General features: G+C 45.0%; 6 protein-coding genes across 6 annotated transcripts; 3 read left to right on the forward strand and 3 right to left on the reverse strand.

Annotated features, from left to right (window-relative positions):
• Positions 1-2,969: 2,969 nt before the first annotated feature.
• Positions 2,970-4,061, forward strand: N7484_007840 (uncharacterized protein; the record flags this gene model as incomplete). The annotated part of the gene is made up of 5 exons (XM_057118227.1): positions 2,970-2,975; positions 3,021-3,549; positions 3,607-3,912; positions 3,977-4,002; positions 4,047-4,061. The coding sequence occupies 5 exons, from the start codon at positions 2,970-2,972 to the stop codon at positions 4,059-4,061; spliced, it is 882 nt and encodes a 293-aa protein (XP_056971262.1).
• Positions 4,062-4,764: 703 nt separating this feature from the next.
• Positions 4,765-6,682, reverse strand: N7484_007841 (uncharacterized protein; the record flags this gene model as incomplete). The annotated part of the gene is made up of 2 exons (XM_057118228.1): positions 4,765-6,230; positions 6,289-6,682. 2 exons carry the CDS (start codon positions 6,680-6,682, stop codon positions 4,765-4,767), a joined length of 1,860 nt encoding a protein of 619 aa, XP_056971263.1.
• A 3,394-nt stretch (positions 6,683-10,076) lies between these two features.
• N7484_007842 (glycoside hydrolase family 11 protein) lies at positions 10,077-10,773 on the forward strand (the record flags this gene model as incomplete). Its single annotated transcript, XM_057118229.1, has 2 exons — positions 10,077-10,312; positions 10,362-10,773. The coding sequence occupies 2 exons, from the start codon at positions 10,077-10,079 to the stop codon at positions 10,771-10,773; spliced, it is 648 nt and encodes a 215-aa protein (XP_056971264.1).
• A 1,191-nt stretch (positions 10,774-11,964) lies between these two features.
• N7484_007843 (flavin-containing monooxygenase) lies at positions 11,965-13,906 on the reverse strand (the record flags this gene model as incomplete). The annotated part of the gene is made up of 3 exons (XM_057118230.1): positions 11,965-12,025; positions 12,088-13,541; positions 13,592-13,906. 3 exons carry the CDS (start codon positions 13,904-13,906, stop codon positions 11,965-11,967), a joined length of 1,830 nt encoding a protein of 609 aa, XP_056971265.1.
• A 542-nt stretch (positions 13,907-14,448) lies between these two features.
• N7484_007844 (SDR family NAD(P)-dependent oxidoreductase) lies at positions 14,449-15,323 on the forward strand (the record flags this gene model as incomplete). Its single annotated transcript, XM_057118231.1, has 3 exons — positions 14,449-15,017; positions 15,069-15,231; positions 15,294-15,323. The coding sequence occupies 3 exons, from the start codon at positions 14,449-14,451 to the stop codon at positions 15,321-15,323; spliced, it is 762 nt and encodes a 253-aa protein (XP_056971266.1).
• A 477-nt stretch (positions 15,324-15,800) lies between these two features.
• On the reverse strand, positions 15,801-16,849 carry N7484_007845 (alpha/beta hydrolase; the record flags this gene model as incomplete). Its single annotated transcript, XM_057118232.1, has 2 exons — positions 15,801-16,492; positions 16,555-16,849. 2 exons carry the CDS (start codon positions 16,847-16,849, stop codon positions 15,801-15,803), a joined length of 987 nt encoding a protein of 328 aa, XP_056971267.1.
• Positions 16,850-17,381: the final 532 nt, after the last annotated feature.

Here is a 17,381-nt window from a genome sequence, read left to right on the forward strand (position 1 = left end):
TCAAAGTCGATAATATGTGCCTCGTGTCGTCGGCAATGATCGTAGAGAAGAAAGTATAGCATCTTGTATGCATCGTGGGCGTATCTGTAACCTGCAAGAGCCGTAGCACGACGAAGTATACTCTCACATTCGGAGGAGAGTTGTCTGATCTTAGTATGGAGATCAGTCATATTGAGAGTCAGACTTTTGACATTATTCGAAAAGTGAGCGCGTGCCCGGATAGGCTTTCGTGTAATTGGTGAATTTGGCGGCTTTGAAGACCTTGATGATATCCTTGCATGTAATCTTGGCGAAGTCCGGGTTGGTGTACCGTGTTTTGAATTTGACTGCGAAAGTGAGCACGTCAAACCGAAAAATGGTGTAACTTAATTCATACCTTCTTCTTTTGTCGAGAGTGTGCGGAAATAACCAATAGATCCTGGACAGACTTGATACTCTGGACGGTGGCCTCGAGAATGCCAGTAAAGTCACCTGGGCCCTGATCCTATCCGTAAGTCAGTCAAGCAATGACTAGATACTGAGTCCATTTTGGGCACCTCAATGGCCTCGGGTATCCTCGAATCTCGAAAAAGCCGATCTAATGTCGTCCTTTCATGTAATATATTTTCCCATATGGATTTCAGTTGTGGCTCATTTTGGTAAGGCTCCGAGTATCGAGCATCCATGATGTCGACCAGGAGCCCCCGAACCAAACAAATCTGATCATTCATCTTTTCGTATTCGATATATTCCAAAGCAGAAAACTCTGCGGATCTTACATGGCTGCCGACGTCGTCGGTTCGTTCTCGCCTTTCTGTGGCGATCGTGGGCCTGGCCTGTAACTGGTGAGGATGGTTTGTGTGCCGTTGGAGCGAGTGAAAGGAATCTGTGTTTTATAGATAAGGTTAGTCTTTCTCGCCATATCTAAAGATTATCAGCTTAAAAGTGGAAAGGAAACGCATTCTACTTTGTGTAACAGGAGGCACTGAATCAACTGGAGACCTCGATGAATTCAACAAATCCAATATGCTCTCAAATATGCCACAGTCCCTGCTTATTTTGTCTACTTTCGAGGTGTTTAGATCATCAGTCCACTGTGGCGCAAATGTGATGTGTATGTTGTGGCTGCCGTTTCTCTGCTCAACTCCAATGCCGCTCGCGTCGTTTCCAACAGTTGAAATCGCCGGGACGGAGATATTGCCATCGTGCATTGGGCTAGAATATCCTACTGGTGCTGAACGTCCCATTACGAGACTTGTTTGGATGGATACAAGTGGGAGAAATGTGAGAACAAAAGTTGAACACATACAGATAAGTCAAGATCGGGAAACAGGATGACGGCATAAGCGGCTAATGTCATGAGGCTGATAATCACGAGGCAAAAGAACGGACGCTGGAAGCCCCACTCAGAGAACCCGCGGAAGGAAACAACCCACGTCAACCCAAAACATGTGAAGACCTGGGTCAATCTGCACAACATGTATACTGATGGAAGACCTGCATATAATACATACAGTGCTATAACGAGGCTGTACTCGTCATGTTTATAAAGTTGACTTACGCCCTCGATTCGTCTCTCAAATAATTGCGTGATAAAATCAACCCCGCATCACTTAGGAGACAATCTGGTATGGAGTCGAATGTGGAGACCGCAACTGCGGTCCGTGCATCTTGTCGGAAACCCCGAAAGAACAGTTCACATCCAATCTCTTCGAATGGGACGCCACGACTGTGTGCAATATGGTTATCTACTATTGAAAGCCAATAGAAATTACCAACAAAGACACGACAGGTATGCGTGGTGGTGCCCGTGCTCTGGGCTTGGCAAGAGGGATGTTGGCCGTGTTGTCTAAGTGATTGGTCCCTCCTAGGCGACTAACCGTTCATGGACTGAATTCTGACCCGAATCCCGTGTGTAAATTTCGGCAAAACCAAAAATTATGCTTTTCTTTTCCAGTCACTCAGAGATTGTGCTCATATTAGGGTATTTAAAATAGTGGTTCAGCCTTTTGATATTATCCCTTCTTCGACTTCAAGGACACAAATTACCCATTTACCGCCGAAGAGGACGGTAATTATCAAAAAGGGCCACAACTGATGTAACGCGACCTTTCAATTGTTTGAAGAGGTCCAAAATCAAAATTTCAATGGTTTTAGTTTTGCTTTAATAGCCGATATTGCTTCTTGCCACCACCGTATGTGCTGACATGAGGACTTCGGTACAACTTCTTTGCTCCTGTCAAAAATGCAACCAGGCTGAACTACCTTGAAACGAAGTGAGCGCTTTGGCATTGCTTGAGTTATCTTACATTTGGCAAAGGCTCTAGCAGAAATACACACTCTGGAGTTTCGCCAAGACTAAATAAAGTCTTAAAAGCTTGCATACTTCGCTCACAATTGCCTTGTGTATATAATATATTAGTCAAATGGTGCGAGGAGCTTATGGGTTCATGGTATGCGTTCGTTGACAGTGCAGATTTTTGATTGGGCTGGAAACTGGGATTATGAATGCTTCATCGACGCTTGGGCCGAAGGTCCGAGACCAGATATTTGAAGGAGTGCATATATCGTGCGACATGATATGCAAGTACGAAATTCGACGCTTGTTGAGCCCGTTTTCATTCGCCATAACCCCGCATTAACCGCATGTATGAGTACCCGAAGTGTGTCAGGCCCGGGGGCTGAGCTGAGAATTGCAAGACAGGTGAATCGAAGGCGGCTCAGAGCTAGTGAGAAGACAGCTAATAAGACAGATAGTTGCTTGGACCTCTTCAGATCCAGCACTCACTTCCCATGGGTATTTGCCCGTTGGGGAAGCATGTAAGCATTTGTTTTGATGGTGTATGCAATCTCATGACCCAGCAGCCCAAGCAAGTACCCAAAGTTAGACTATTTATTCTGAGGATCTCAGCAATGAAGTCTCAAATTGCTTGTAAATCTTGTCTATTGGGACCTTGCGACCTATTGGATTGTTCTTATTACCAGAAAGCATGACTGTGAGTATGAGCCTGTTATTATATGAACTTCATTAATGGCGACAGACTGTTCTCGATGTATTAGGCGGCATAAGTGCCGTCGTACAGATTTTACAGACAGCTATTGAGATAGCCGATAGGATAAAGCATGCCAAGGATAAGAAAAGTCTCTTTATGATCCTCAATCAGAATCACAAGGAGGTCACCTCACTCAAAGATATTGTAATGGTTGTCAAAGAAGAGCAGTCTCTCCACACAAAGGACATAATGGCAGAACTTGCGAATATAAGTACTTTGGCTGAGGAGCTTGAGGATATGCTGAGAGTCATGGAAGACAAGGGTTTCATTGGCCGATTCATACATGGGAAAGATCACAAAGCAGAGGTTGGCCGCTTGACGGGCAACATTGCGGGGACCAAACTTACTTTGACGATGAAAATTCAAAATGCGCATGTTGGCATAACTGTCTTGGCGAACCGGAAGCTGGTGGTTCAGATGGAGAAGATTGAAGCTGTGGATGCAAATCTGAAGAGCCTGATTAACGGGTTCGAAGGTTTGTTCATTGCGATACTGATGAAAGACAGAGAGCTCAACGGTAAGTAATCCGCTGCAAAAGTGTTGGTAAATGTTAATCTGGGGTGGGAATTGCCAGCCGATGGTACAGTGTCAATCGATGACTCAGACTTTCAGTCACTCGGACTAGAAACGTCAGACAATAACCCCTACTACGATGGGTCTCGCCTAATTGACAACAATCTTGCTCTCGACCAGGCACTCATGATCAATGGGACTATAGGAACTGAAGGGTTTATTGAGCCAAAAGATGTTAGAATATTCAACAACACGGCTCGGAACCAGGCGACGATGATCAATGCTTCTATATCTGAGAAGACATGGGCAGAAAGCAGAGATGATCGACGGGATATCATTAAACTGATGGCCGCCCATGGTGCCCTTGGTATGGGACAAAGTAGCGAATTGCTACAAGGAGACTATAAACCAAAACCTATGAAACCTATCAGAGAAGGGAGAGCTGAAAGGTCCGAAGGTCAGTATTTCCATATATTGTCTCCAGCGGCTGACTAAATGAAGCTCGAAATGCCGTGAAGCATATACGAAGCCACTTACGGCCTTGAACAATCGTGGATGTAGTGGTGGAGACTGCTCTTTAGGAGCTAATTGATTCTGAAAATAATTTGAATGTATTCTTTTAATCAACGAGATTGTCAGGTTGATTTGAATGAAGCCTCTCTTCTTGTAGAGAATAGTCGACTTTTACCAGAGCTCCATGATTGTCCTGGCTTGTTCTTAAACCCAAAAGAGACGTCCACAAACAGTTTCTGCCAGATATCGAGCACCAATGCTAGAGAACGGCAATACTAGAATACTATAATTCCTCAAGGTGAAGAAACAATGTAATTGATGGTATTTACGATAGACACACCTGTATGATATGTTGTTCACCAGTCAGTTGAACAAGTCTGGATCCACTACAGGTCCGATGTGGTATGGTAAGAAGATCTGGCTGTTTATGTATACATTTAACGAGGCTCTGGGGGTTGAAATTGAATATATAAGTCAGAGGAAGGGTCCTGGTGGTATTCGACCATCTTATCAGCTCGAAAACTTTATACATGTAGTGGGTCCAAAGAGCTGCAAGGTTTTATCAAACAGTGATGCAAAGGCAAACAGACTGGACCGCACAGGTTGCCGCATGGGAGAAAAAGCGATAAATATTGAAACTCATAGTACAAAAGCAAATAAACGTAGGAAGTGCTTCCTGGATCTTGCGCAAAACATTTCAGTCCCTTCATTTAAAAAGATCCCGTACCTTCAAAGTTACAAAGTCACCCGAGACTTCATCTTCTGACAGCTCTATCGAAATATCATCTGATGAGGATAGGAAACATGCAAGAGAAAGAGGACGACACTTGAAAAATGGGAAAGAAAAGCCACTCTTCTTAGCTGCGGAAGCGGAGTTGCAGCTGGAATGCCCCTCGACGAAGAAGGAGGTGTTAGACCCTAGTGATGGAGCCTCTCCGTCCGAATCCACGTTTTTGAGTCCAGCTGCAGAGTCGGGGCTTATTCTGGAATCCAGAATTTCGATCTTTTCAATAACCCTCTGGAGCTGAGGCTGGAAGGTTTGAAATTGGCTATCCACTCCTTCATTCAGCTCTGAAAGTTGTCGAATGCAGGCGCAGAACATTTGGAGATCGTGTTTAACACTGCCAACCTTCTGGCTTACTTCAAATCGCATCTGAAGAATGCGGGAAAACTCCACCGCACACGTGAAAACTTCCTCTAGTAAACTGAAATAAATCATTGACACAGCTGATCTGGAATGGTGGGTCTCTTCGGGTCTATTCGAGACTTGCCAATCTGGGAGGCCCAGTATCAGAGCCTGAATAGATTCCAGACGATACAATGGCTTCGATAGTACTGGATCTAATATTTGACAACCCGCGAGGCCGTCTGATTCAAAGTATTGTATCGGTGTCTTTTCGACCCGCGCAAGGTAACATAACCTGTCCGTAATAGCAGCAGGTGAGAACTGTGTGTATACCAAGCTCAAGGTTTCGAATCTTTCGCTGAGAAGGGTTGGGTCCTTCAGGTCGATGTCAGAGAACAAACCGGCTGGCACTTCACTGCTGAAGACCCTTCTTATCTGTGGTTTCGCGATTTCAGTGGTTGATGAGGTCGATGAGGGTTTGGTATCATGGCTTGCTTTTCGAAAGGCATCAGGGCTGTCGGCAATCTTGACAATGATCTTGTTTTCAGTGGACGAGTCTTGATTTGTTTCATTGACTCTTTGTCCCCTCCGCATTTCTGGAGTTTGTACGTTTTCACCAAATGTTGTGAGAGGGGTTTTGCCAGAGCTCGATGGTTCTTCTGCGGAGCTTCTGGCATCAAGATCCCCGAGTGAAAACTGGACCCTCCGTCTCGACTGAGGGTACCCTGCCCTCAGTATCTCATTTGGATTGATATCACCCATACCGTGCACCTGAATTTTCTCCCCCTGCCGCGCAGTAATCTTGCTTGGCCGACTGTCCAATGATGCGAGATCTGGTATCAAATGACTGAGTGGTATAGATCGTTTCCTCTTCAAAGGGTGCAAAAGTTCGAAGAGACTATTGATTGCAGTCTGTATAGCTTCGAGGGGGTTATAGCTTTCGTTTTCGGAGACATTCTCAGTTGATGTTTCAATACTGCAGTCATTCTTTGACAGATATCTGATGCGATCCACCTTTTTGTCCAGGTGCAGATCGTCTCTTAGTACTGGTTATGTTAGGAAAAAATGCAATAATGATGAGAGAAACTGTAAAAGAATACACACATTTGCCTAATGTTTCACCGATTCCATAAAGCAAAGCCTCGGCTTTCTTTGTGGTCTGGCTGTCATACTCGGTTTGGGTTTTGCGGGTCTTGCCTTCGTCGTAATGAAAAGCCAAATCCCATTTCAGGAGTCGTCGAAGCTCCCGGTCCAATAGACGCCTCTGTCTAGTCCATTCTATCGAATTAAAATCTGACGTCATAGAAGGGCCGTCAACTCCAGAAGGCTCTTGGGTTCTCCGAGGTTCAATTTTGAAAAGCGCAGGTAGATCAATCACTTCTGCTTGGTCTAAAGACGATGATCTTGAGGACCGTAATGGACTTTCTTCGTGATCTATGACTAGAACAAATAAGTCTAAGACTTCCTTGCAAATCTGTAATTTGCTAGCCTGTGGCATTTTCAAGTGGCCTTCGGGCTCGGACAGTGTCGATGCCGACCGGCGAGTTGGAAGCGTAGATATACTGCGTCGCCTAGACCTCCTACGCGGTGCGGGCCGACCAGAAGTCGAATGAGAGCGTTGATACTCCGAGGCTGTTCTGTGACGGAAGTGAAATTTCGTTGGGCTTTGAGGCGATACCGGTGACATCACTGCTACCTCACCTGATACCTTGGGGCTTTTGCTAATGGAAAGTGCATTGGGAGTCCCTTTTGAACGAGCATTCTCTTTCTTTAAGGGTCCCATATCTATTTTGAGAGGGGAGGCTGCACTGATACTGCTTGACGTTAGGCAGGCTTGAGGAGATGCTCAGGATCGGGCTGTATGAAGAAATATCAGCTTACTTTGAAAGGCTTTGGAGGTTTGGGCGCTGAAAGAGCTGCTGATTTAGCGTGGTAACCATACAATCATCATTATTGGCTGCAAGATTACTATTCTAGCGAGGTACATGCAGCTAGCGAAGGCCATGGCTTAGCCATGGCTTCACGACCCCTCATTTGGCAACACGTGTCTTTCTATCTAACCCCTCTACATAAAAGCAGTGACGACATAGCATCACTGAGTGAAGTAAATGTTCAAACATACCTACTCATCGGGCTGACCTACTTTATCATTGTGCCTAGCAATCCCTTTCTACCAAATGGACGTTTGGGCCAGAGGGAGGTGGCAAGGAAACCTTGCAGGGTCTAATATATTAGGTGAGAAGCAAACGAAGTGCAAACAGTAGAGGTAAATTAGACTAAAACTAAAACAAAACGTGAATTAACACGAAACCGTATGTTATTATGACTTTTGGAACTACCGGCCGATTCTGAGGACCCCTAGCTGACTGTTTTCATCTAGCTCCTTCTTTTGGATCATAGAAAAGGTGAGGATAAGTAAATTTATAGTCCTTGCTACGCATTAGTCTAGTGATTGTCAGTTTAGGAATACCATTACAATAGTCACCTAGATCAGACAACCTCGAGAATGCGTTTTCTTTTACAAGTGCTTGATTTTACTCTTAGTTGTTCAACCAATGCGTATATCGTCACGGTTTAATTTGGGTTTAATTTGAGCAAAAACACCGCAAGAATCGTAAGGGGAGGCTTAGAGAGTAATAAGAATGCAGCAGCAGTACTGCACTATATAGGTTTTTTTACTTGGAAATCTAGTACATACGACCATAGGGTGTGGAGAACAGGGCTTCCCGTCCGCTCAGCCGTACTTAAGCCACACGCCGGTTAGTTAGTAGTATGGTGGGTGACCACATGCGAATCCTAACTGTTGTATGTTTTTTTGTTTTTCTTTTTGCTTCGTTACGAAAGCTCTCTTACCCCCAGTCCTTCACCTGATTAACTTGAAAGCCCTATCTATATTCTTCACTCGCTCGCTCTTTCCCCGGAAGCGCTAACGTGTCCCACCCAGCTTCTGCTGGTTTCTTCTGCTATTATTGTGTTGATGCAGTCATAAGTCTCATTAAGCCAAAACCTTTGAATCCTAGACCATGAACGAACTAATATCTTATTCTAGTTCAGTGTATTTTAAACGTGAAAGTGACTACGTGATTGATTACGTGCTCTCAGTTTCACAGGGAAGAATAATGACGTCAACTTAATCACTACATTAAATTTGAGATTAGAACCAACTCATGAATGTGACTCGCTAATTATAAAACTTGACAAAACCATAAAACGCGATTACAACAGCGCATCTCTTACAAAATGCCAGTGACAGCTTCGTAAGTTCGAGAAGGCAGATATACAAGAATGCAAAGGGAGATCGCTTACAGGTCTAACACTTTTCGTTAGGGATATCTGTCTTGGTATATTGGCTGTCTTTCTACCACCGATTGCAGTCCTCTTACGAAGAGGGTGTGGAGCAGACTTCTGCATTAATATATTACTGACATTACTGGGAGATATTCCTGGTATTATCCATGCTTTGTGAGTAACAAAGCATTTAATTGTGCTGTATGATCTATACGAAATAGTTCCGACTAATAGCAGATAGATATATTGTCTTCGCTTCCCATGGCGGACGATACTAGTGTTTATCTGATCCAAGGTACTGGTCAATTGGTTCAATCTTGCGATGTGTATACACAATATACGACAATATCACCTAAGCCTAAGATGGAACATGGAACCGCATATATACCGGCCTTTGATATATGACAGGCCGAGCAAATAAATAGGAAATTTGCATTGTGAGTTGTTGCGTCCATTGCAATCCGGAATCACCTCTGCATGACACTCTGCCGGGATGTACAATGTAGTTGCGAATCGGAATTGCCAAGAAGCTCGCATAAGCATAACCACCAAGAGCTTGTATTATTATAGTCGCAGCATGACTTGCATAATGAAACAAAGGGTAACTTGAATTCTGAGTCAGACTTGCAGCAAAAGGGTAGGGGCTGGTACAATCGTTTATTGTGACAAAATTGCCAAGACACATGGCTGAATAGAATCGCGGGGTAGAACTCAGAAGTTCCCAAGCGATTCTTTTAGAACCGGACTAAACATACAATACTACCGTGATACACTTGCACCATCACTATTATCCACATCACTTCTAGAACAGCACTTCTGTTGTAAAAATTGTAGTTTATTATACGTTGACAGCATTCTTCCTTTCTGGATAGATCAGTCAGTGTCACATAATTTGTCCGCGTAATATCCATGGATACTTATGGATTTTATGGATACTGCCGCAGGCTAGGGTGGCTTTTGCGTTGTTGGTAATGCTAAAATAAGGTCAAAAACCGATATCATGAGGTTACGAAGAGAAGAGAGTCACCATCGGCTACAATGCATAGGGAATCCCTTATTTGCTGCTCGGCAAAATTTCTGCGGGGAACCCGTGAAGAATCTCCACTTCCCCACGTCCATGCTCTTTACCCAAATGTTACCCAAATGCAGTCCTTTTAGCCAACTATACTCCTTTTAGCCAACTATATTTATTTTAGCCAACTATATTCCATTTAACCACCTATAGTCCTTTTAGCCACTCATAGTTCCTTTAGCCACCTATAATCCCTTTAGCCAACTGTAATCCTTTTAGCCAACTGTAATCCTTTTAGCCAACGGGGTCTTCTAAGCTAAATGCAGTGCCGGGGGTGGTAGCTGCACCGGAATTTCGTACTATAGAATTGTCCCCGGTCACAGGCTCAAAAAAGGCCCTCTAGTTCAATCAACAAAGGTCACGCGGTAACATTCAAATAGCCAAACCGCTTCATCGTGCGGGGGTAAAGGCTAAATGATATTTTTCGCAGATTATAAATAGAGGTCGAGCGAGCTGGCAGCAGCAATGATTAGCAGGCTTCTCTTGTAGCTATACGCATCCATTTACCAGCATAAAATTCTCTTCGATCGTCATGAAATTCACTGCAGCTTTCGTAGGCCTCTTGGCCACGGCACTCGCCGCCCCCGCCCCCGCCCCCGAATCTGTTCTGGTGCCGCGAAGTGCTGGTATCAACTACGTTCAGAACTATAATGGCAACCTTGGTGCCTTCACCTATAGCGAGAGTGCCGGTACATATTCTATGTACTGGGAGGATGGAGTTAGCTCCGATTTCGTTGTTGGTTTGGGCTGGACCACTGGTTCCTCTAAGTGATTGACTTCATTCTTTATTATTAATCTAGGATCTAATGTTTATCAGATCCATCACTTACTCTGCCAGCTATAGCGCCGCTGGCTCTGGCTCCTATCTCGCTGTGTACGGCTGGATCAACTCTCCCCAAGCTGAGTACTACATCGTCGAGGCCTACGGCAGTTACAACCCTTGCAGCTCGGGCTCGGCTACAAGCCTTGGTAGCGTATACTCTGATGGAGCCACCTATCAAGTTTGCACCGACACTCGGGTCAACCAGCCATCAATCACGGGAACGAGCACGTTCACGCAGTTCTTCTCCGTTCGACAGAGTACCCGCACATCTGGAACGGTGACTGTTGCCAATCATTTCAACTTCTGGGCACAGCATGGGTTCGGCAACAGCAACTTCAATTACCAGGTCGTAGCGGTGGAGGCCTGGAGTGGTGCTGGTAGCGCTAGTGTCACGATCTCTTCTTGAAAGATGAGGGGCTTACTAGTTGAAAGACTTGAAAGTCGAGCTCTTTTTTAGGGGGTGTGATGATCGGACTGGGGGTTTGATGGTTTCAAATGTCCGGACCGTATACGGTGTGGCAGGGTGGAGCTGCTGCTGGTTGCGTTTTCAGCTTACAAGGGCAATTACTCTTGTTTTATCTCTCTTTTTGAACCTATTACTCATCTCATTGGTGCACCCGTATATTCTATTTTTTGCTTTTCCAATAACTACTCATCAGTATGTCTAAGGTGCAGTCTTCGGTCACACTCATTGGCTTTGGCGACCAAAACCAAACCGCGCTGAAATTTCCCTCCGGTGGAAAATCCTTTATAGAGGAAGCACCTTTCCATCATTACGGTCATCACTCAGCGACTACATCTATCACTTAGTTAACACTAGAATGCACTTTACCGCGGAGATTCCCCACATTTCCCGTTTATCTATTGAAGCTTTGCGTCTTGCATGGCAAAATGGCACCGATAATGAGATCAGCGGCTTGGAAAGCATTCACTGCTTCAATCTTGACTCCTCTGGTCTTGAAACACTGGAGGTTGTAGATTGTACTTGAGATAGACATGTGCACTCTTCTGACATCTTACCAACGTTTCTCTGAAGATTGGCGTAATCTAGTCACCAAGTCATTATCAATTCAAAAGCCCTCTTTTTCACCCCAATCAAAGAATTAGAATGGGGCACGGGAGAAAAGGCACCAAATTCGCTACTGGCAGAGATTTTCCCTGCCAATATTCCTGCCAAAAGCGGTTAAGATAACCACTCCTTTCACTTTTCCGAATGCACGATGACCAAATATCCAGGTGTGTGGGCTTAGTAACTTCTACTTATGAGACATTACGGAAGCCCCACATATGAATTGGCCGGATGGTGTAGTTGGTTATCACGTATCGTTAACACCGATAAGGTCCTGGGATCGAGCCCCAGTCTGGTCATCTTTTTTTTTTAAGCTTGTATAAAAATTATCTTTTCTGAGTGGCAATAAATAAGTTTTGCGCAGTTCATCTCAAATGTAACTGTATGACATCAGATGGATTGCAATCTTCTTTGTTTCCAATTTCAAAAGATGTAGAATACCGAGTTCCAGATTTCACAATACCGTATTTCTAAAACACTAAAATATGTATTTCTTACCATCCACCTCCGTACATCGCGTCACAAACCTTAGATCTTGTTCTCAGCAATAAACTTCGTCAAAGTAGCATGGTCTTGATCTAGGTACCAACTATATTCCACATTGTTAGCTTTTCATACCATGAGAGGGGCAAGGAACATCGGGAGACATACGTTGGATCAGCCTGCTCATCCGGAGACAATTCATGCGCCAAGAACCCATTATTTAACCAAGCAAAATCCAAACCAGGCTCAGGGCATCGACTCTCCCACTCAAAGTCTTCATAACGATGTCTCCGAAGCAGCTCAAAGTAATGCAGCCGCGAGCCAGGATGAAAGGCATGCAATGCACCGTCGTTCATACCGTTCTTGAAGGAGCTCTGGCATGGATCACCCCAGACAGTCTTCTCGAGCCATGAGAGCATCTGGAATTGGTATGCCTTGGCTTTTCCATCCTTGAGACGGAAAGAAGAGTAATTCTCCCGTTGCAATTTTCGGATCATATCCACCACATAGAGGGTGATTCGCTCAATAGAGGTAATCATACTGCCGTGGCCAACTGGGCTACCGGGTCCCATATAGACAAAATAGTTTGGCATATCTTGCGCAATTGCTGACAGGTAGCAAGCTGGATCTTTCTCCCATTCTGTCTGAAGATTCACACCGTTTCGCCCGATGATTGGCCAACGAGGTACGAAGGACATGTCAAAGCCTGTTGCGGCGATGATCACGTCAAAGTCGCGCTCCTTGCCATCTTGGGATCTCAGACCAGTTTTAGTAAAAGAGCCGATCTCACCCCAAACAACTTCGCAATTGTCGGAAGCAAGCGCCTGTAGATAGCCGGGTCCAGGAGTCGGTCGGCGGCACCCAACGCCATAAGAAGGAATGATAAGATCCGCAACCTCAGGCTTCTTCTCGAGCTTGGCGCGCATGTCCTTGGTCGTGAAGTTTTTCGCCATCGTTTGGAATTCGCTTTCTCTAACATACAGGGGAAAGCGGAAGTTGAGCTCCTTCTCGATTTCTTTGCGAAGAGTGAGATACTCTTCTGGATTCTCTATCCACTTTTTCTGTTGCTCTTCATCGTAGGTCATGTTGGGCACACCTTGACCGATGAATCTCGATCCCAAGTTGGCTGTAATATAGGTTGGGGATCGAATGTATGCACCGACATGTTTAGCAACTTTCTGCACAGCTGCAGTGACTTGAATTCCACTGCTTCCATTGCCAATGACGGCGACTCGCTTGCCTCGGAGGTCAATGTCGGGGTTGTAGTTGGCGCTGTGGGCGAGGATACCTTGGTAGTTCTCGCGACCGGGGACATTGGGCCATCTCCAATTATTGAGGTATCCACTGGCATTGATGAACACGTCGCATTCATCGATGATATCTTCACCGATTTCACCATCGCAAACATCCTTTGATGATATGACAGTGCGACGGCCATCTGTATTTCTGCTGGTGACGATCCACTTCTGTTTCTTGTCGTTCCAGACGGCGCCGGTAATCTTGCGGGATACCGTGACGTATTTCCTCAGATTGAACTTGTCAACTACGTTGTCAATATATTGAAGGATCTCTGGCGCGGAGACGTAGAATGAAGACCATTTGGGGTTTGGTGCCCATGTGAACTAGGAACATTAGAATTCAAAAATTAATCAAGAATTTTGATTGAGCATACCAAGTAATTGTGAGAAGGAATATCACATGCACATCCAGGGTAGCGATTTTCGAGCCATGTGCCTCCCAAGCCAGCATTCTTTTCAAGAATCTGTAAATCAACATTGGGTAGTTGGCCACTTTCCACGGCATGAGCAAAGGAAATGCCACTAATACCTGCACCTGCGAGGATAACCTTGATCTTTCTAGGTGTGTCGAAGGGTAGCTTTGATTGCTCATAGGCCACTGGGAATTTGTTGCGGTATGCTTCTGTAGCCTCGATAGGCTTGCATGGTGCTTCTCCCCCAGTACCGTTATTTGAAATAGATTGAGTCATATCTGTATCGAACCTGGTGTGTTGAGATGTATGCAAGTCTATGACAAATGATTTGTGTGGTACTATGTATCGATGGTTGGAGGGGAACGAATTGGAGAAATACTTCGCATTTAAAATATCGATATGATGAAAGAGTTCACCCACTTTCCGCAATATTGTGCCCACTTTGATCGGACGTAATCTATCGAAACCGGAAGCAGACCTTTGCTGTAAATCCTGGGTCGCATGGAAGAGGCAAAATCGCAGAACGGAAGCAAAGCTCACCGGAACGCCTTCTGTTCCGAAGACGGGAACCATTTACAGTAGCAAATGACATGTTCCAAACACGGAACGATGCATAGTCTATTCATACCCTTTGTTTGCTTGGATAATTCAATAGAGTAATTTGCTTCCGAGAGAGGCAGTTTTCGGATATCATTCGTCTATTAGCTTCGAGTGGTAGTCGTTCAAGTGCTACTTAAGTCGAGGCAGCATCTTTGTCTGGTGATCACAAGCACACAACAATATTCTATTTCATTGAAAATAGTCAAACTCGTTTTACAATGTCTTACGCCGATCTCAAGAACAAAGTTTTTTTCATCACGGGCGCTGCCTCTGGGCAAGGTCGTGCAACCTCCATCGCCCTGGCCCGTCAAGGTGCAAAGCTTGGCCTGCTGGACCTAAATGACCCCCAAGAGGTCATCGCCGAAGTTGAAAAGAATGGGGGTGAAGCCATAGGATTCAAAGTCAACGTGACTGACTCTGCTGGAATTGAGGACGCCGTTAAAGCAACCAAAGAGAAATTTGGGAGAATCGACGGTGCAGCAAATTTGGCTGGATGGATTGGAACTCAAGGCTTCAAGGGAAAGGGGTATGCACTGGATGTCATCAAGGATGAAGAATGGGATTTGATGATGTCGATAAATCTCAACGGTGTCCGAAACAGCTTGTCATCAGAACTGAGACATATTAGCGACAATGGCAGTATCGTGAACGTTGCAAGTATTGCTGGGCAGAGAGGGTCTCCATGGAATGCTCCGTATGGAGCTGCTAAATGGGGTGTGATTTCCTTGACCAAGTCGGCTGCACAGGAAGCTGGACCAAAGAATGTCAGGGTTAACGCCGTGGCTCCGTAAGTGGAAAAACATCTCTATTTGATGAAGATTGAAGCTAATTAACGTAGTGGTGTTGTTGATACACCTCTTGCCACTGCTCTTGGTCCTGCCGATCTCGTTTTTCAGAGAATGGTATCGAGGAGTGCACTTCAACGACTTGCCCAGCCAGAGGAAATCGCTAGTTGCATCTTGTTTTTGCTTAGTGACTCGTCAAGCTTCGTCTCAGGAAGTGTAAGTTCCATGCTATTTTCTGCCACATGAGATTCCGAATACTAACTCCGATTTTCATTAAGGTTCTCAACGCAGATGGTGGATTCCAGTAGCCATATTCATATGAAATATGTAAAGCTATATGAATTGATATGATGATTAATACACTTTGAATATATCCAAGACAATGGCTTTATGATTTTGTAGTAAACAATGAGTTTGGATATACATTATGTTCCAAATTTGGAATTTGAATTGCGCAACTATCAGTGAAAAAGAAAATAAAGAGAAGATGGAAAAATAAACCGCTTACAATTTAATCTCAGTTATGAATTATCATTCATAATTGCCTCTCATGACGAATTTTTGTTCCGAGAAAGTAGGCACAAATGTTGGGCGACTTTCCATATCAACTGTGTCCTCTTTACACGAGAATTCGCCTAGAAAGGGGACTAAGCATGGGTACGGTAGCTTGCAAGCTATCAAATAGAAGCAGGGATTACTAGTCGTGCGTACCCACATAGTGAATGGGCATTCGGAAAGAACAAAGTATTGCCATAAGCTACTTACAAGCACTGAGGCAGTCGATATCATTGACTGGATATCCGCTGCACAAAATCGACAATAATGTCCAACCCTTCATCAGTCGCATCACCCATCGGAATAATAGTAAAAGCATGACAAGCCCCATTGACCACACTCAAATTAGTAACATTTCCAGCTTGTTGCCATTTCGCCGCCATGAAAACACTGTCATCAAGCAGAGGCTCAATATTCCCTGACAAGAATAACGCAGCTGGCATATCCTTTAAATCCGCATAAAGAGGCGAAATAAGCGGATCTTTCCTGTAAGCCATGGGAATATGGCCGAAACCAGCCTCGCAAAAGGCCATCATACCCTCCTTGCTCAACACGATGTTTCGAGTGTGCTCAAGAAGAGATGGAGTGTATGTGAGATCGAAAATTCCGTATCCAGCCACGATCGCGTCCAGAGTCGATCGCACATCGATTCCGTGGTCTCGGCGGAGAGACAGACCTGTTGAAACTGCTAGCCATCCGCCCGCCGACTCCCCTCCAAGGACTTTCAGTGGTGCGCCTAGTTCTTTCTCCCCTGCTGGACTGAGTGCGTAGAGTGCTGCATCAACACAGTCGTGAAGCGGCTTGGGGAAAGAAACTTCGGGTGCGAGTCGATATTCAACAGAGGCCATTGTCAAACCCAAGCGATCGGACAAAGTGGTCAAATACGTGTCGTACGAGGCATTGCTACCAATAACGAAGCCACCTGCCAATTACCCGAATCAGTCGACAACGATATGAAGTCTTGTTGACAAATGGGCTACTTACCAGCATGGAAGTGCAACCAAACACCTCTGCTTGGTTTGTCCTTGGGTGCGATTATTCTCAATTCAATTTGATAACTGTCTCGCCCCGAAACATTCACCGTCCGTGCATTGGGGTTGAGAGCAGGCGCTTGGAACCCGTTCAGGCCCTCTCGCCGCATTTTGCGGTAAGCTGCCGCAGATTCGCATTCTTGCCACTGGACACTTCCTGCGAGCTGTGCTTCAAGGGTGTCTAATGTCTTATGGCGAGCCTGAAGGGTAGCTTCGTCGACAGGAATTGGGAGCACGTTCAATGACATGATGGCTGGAGGTATCAAAAATTCGAGTACAGACACGTGAAATGATAGCTACTATCCTGATTTATTTTCTTGGTAAAGCATCCTTGCTTTCATATAGGTAATTTACGAAAGGATGCATAACGCCTGTTCAGCCAAAAAGGTATGATTGGTGTATCATAAATACCGGAATAAAATGACAACGGAAAAGCTGGCTCGGAATGAATGTATGCACGGAATCCTTGCAACCGGGACCGTACTAACCAATCCATCGAGTACAAGCCGAGAAAAAAAAGTTCTGACTGTGCTTTCGATAAGAAAGCAACAGAAGCAAAAAGATGGACTCGCGGGGAATCGAACCCCGGACCACTCCCATGCTAAGGGAGTATTATACCACTAAACCACAAGCCCATGAAAACTCTCCCTCGGGGAATCGAACCCCGGTCTCCCGCGCTTATCGGTGTTAATGACAAGCGGAAATCATGACCACTAGACCAAGGAAGATGAGATAGTCGAGTTTCCGCTCGACCACTTGGTGTTTGTTGATGTCTGGATC

This window comes from Penicillium longicatenatum (assembly GCF_028827895.1).
Source record: "Penicillium longicatenatum strain IBT 33135 chromosome Unknown contig_4_segment0_segment0, whole genome shotgun sequence".
NCBI classification, from domain to species: Eukaryota; Fungi; Ascomycota; class Eurotiomycetes; order Eurotiales; family Aspergillaceae; genus Penicillium; species Penicillium longicatenatum.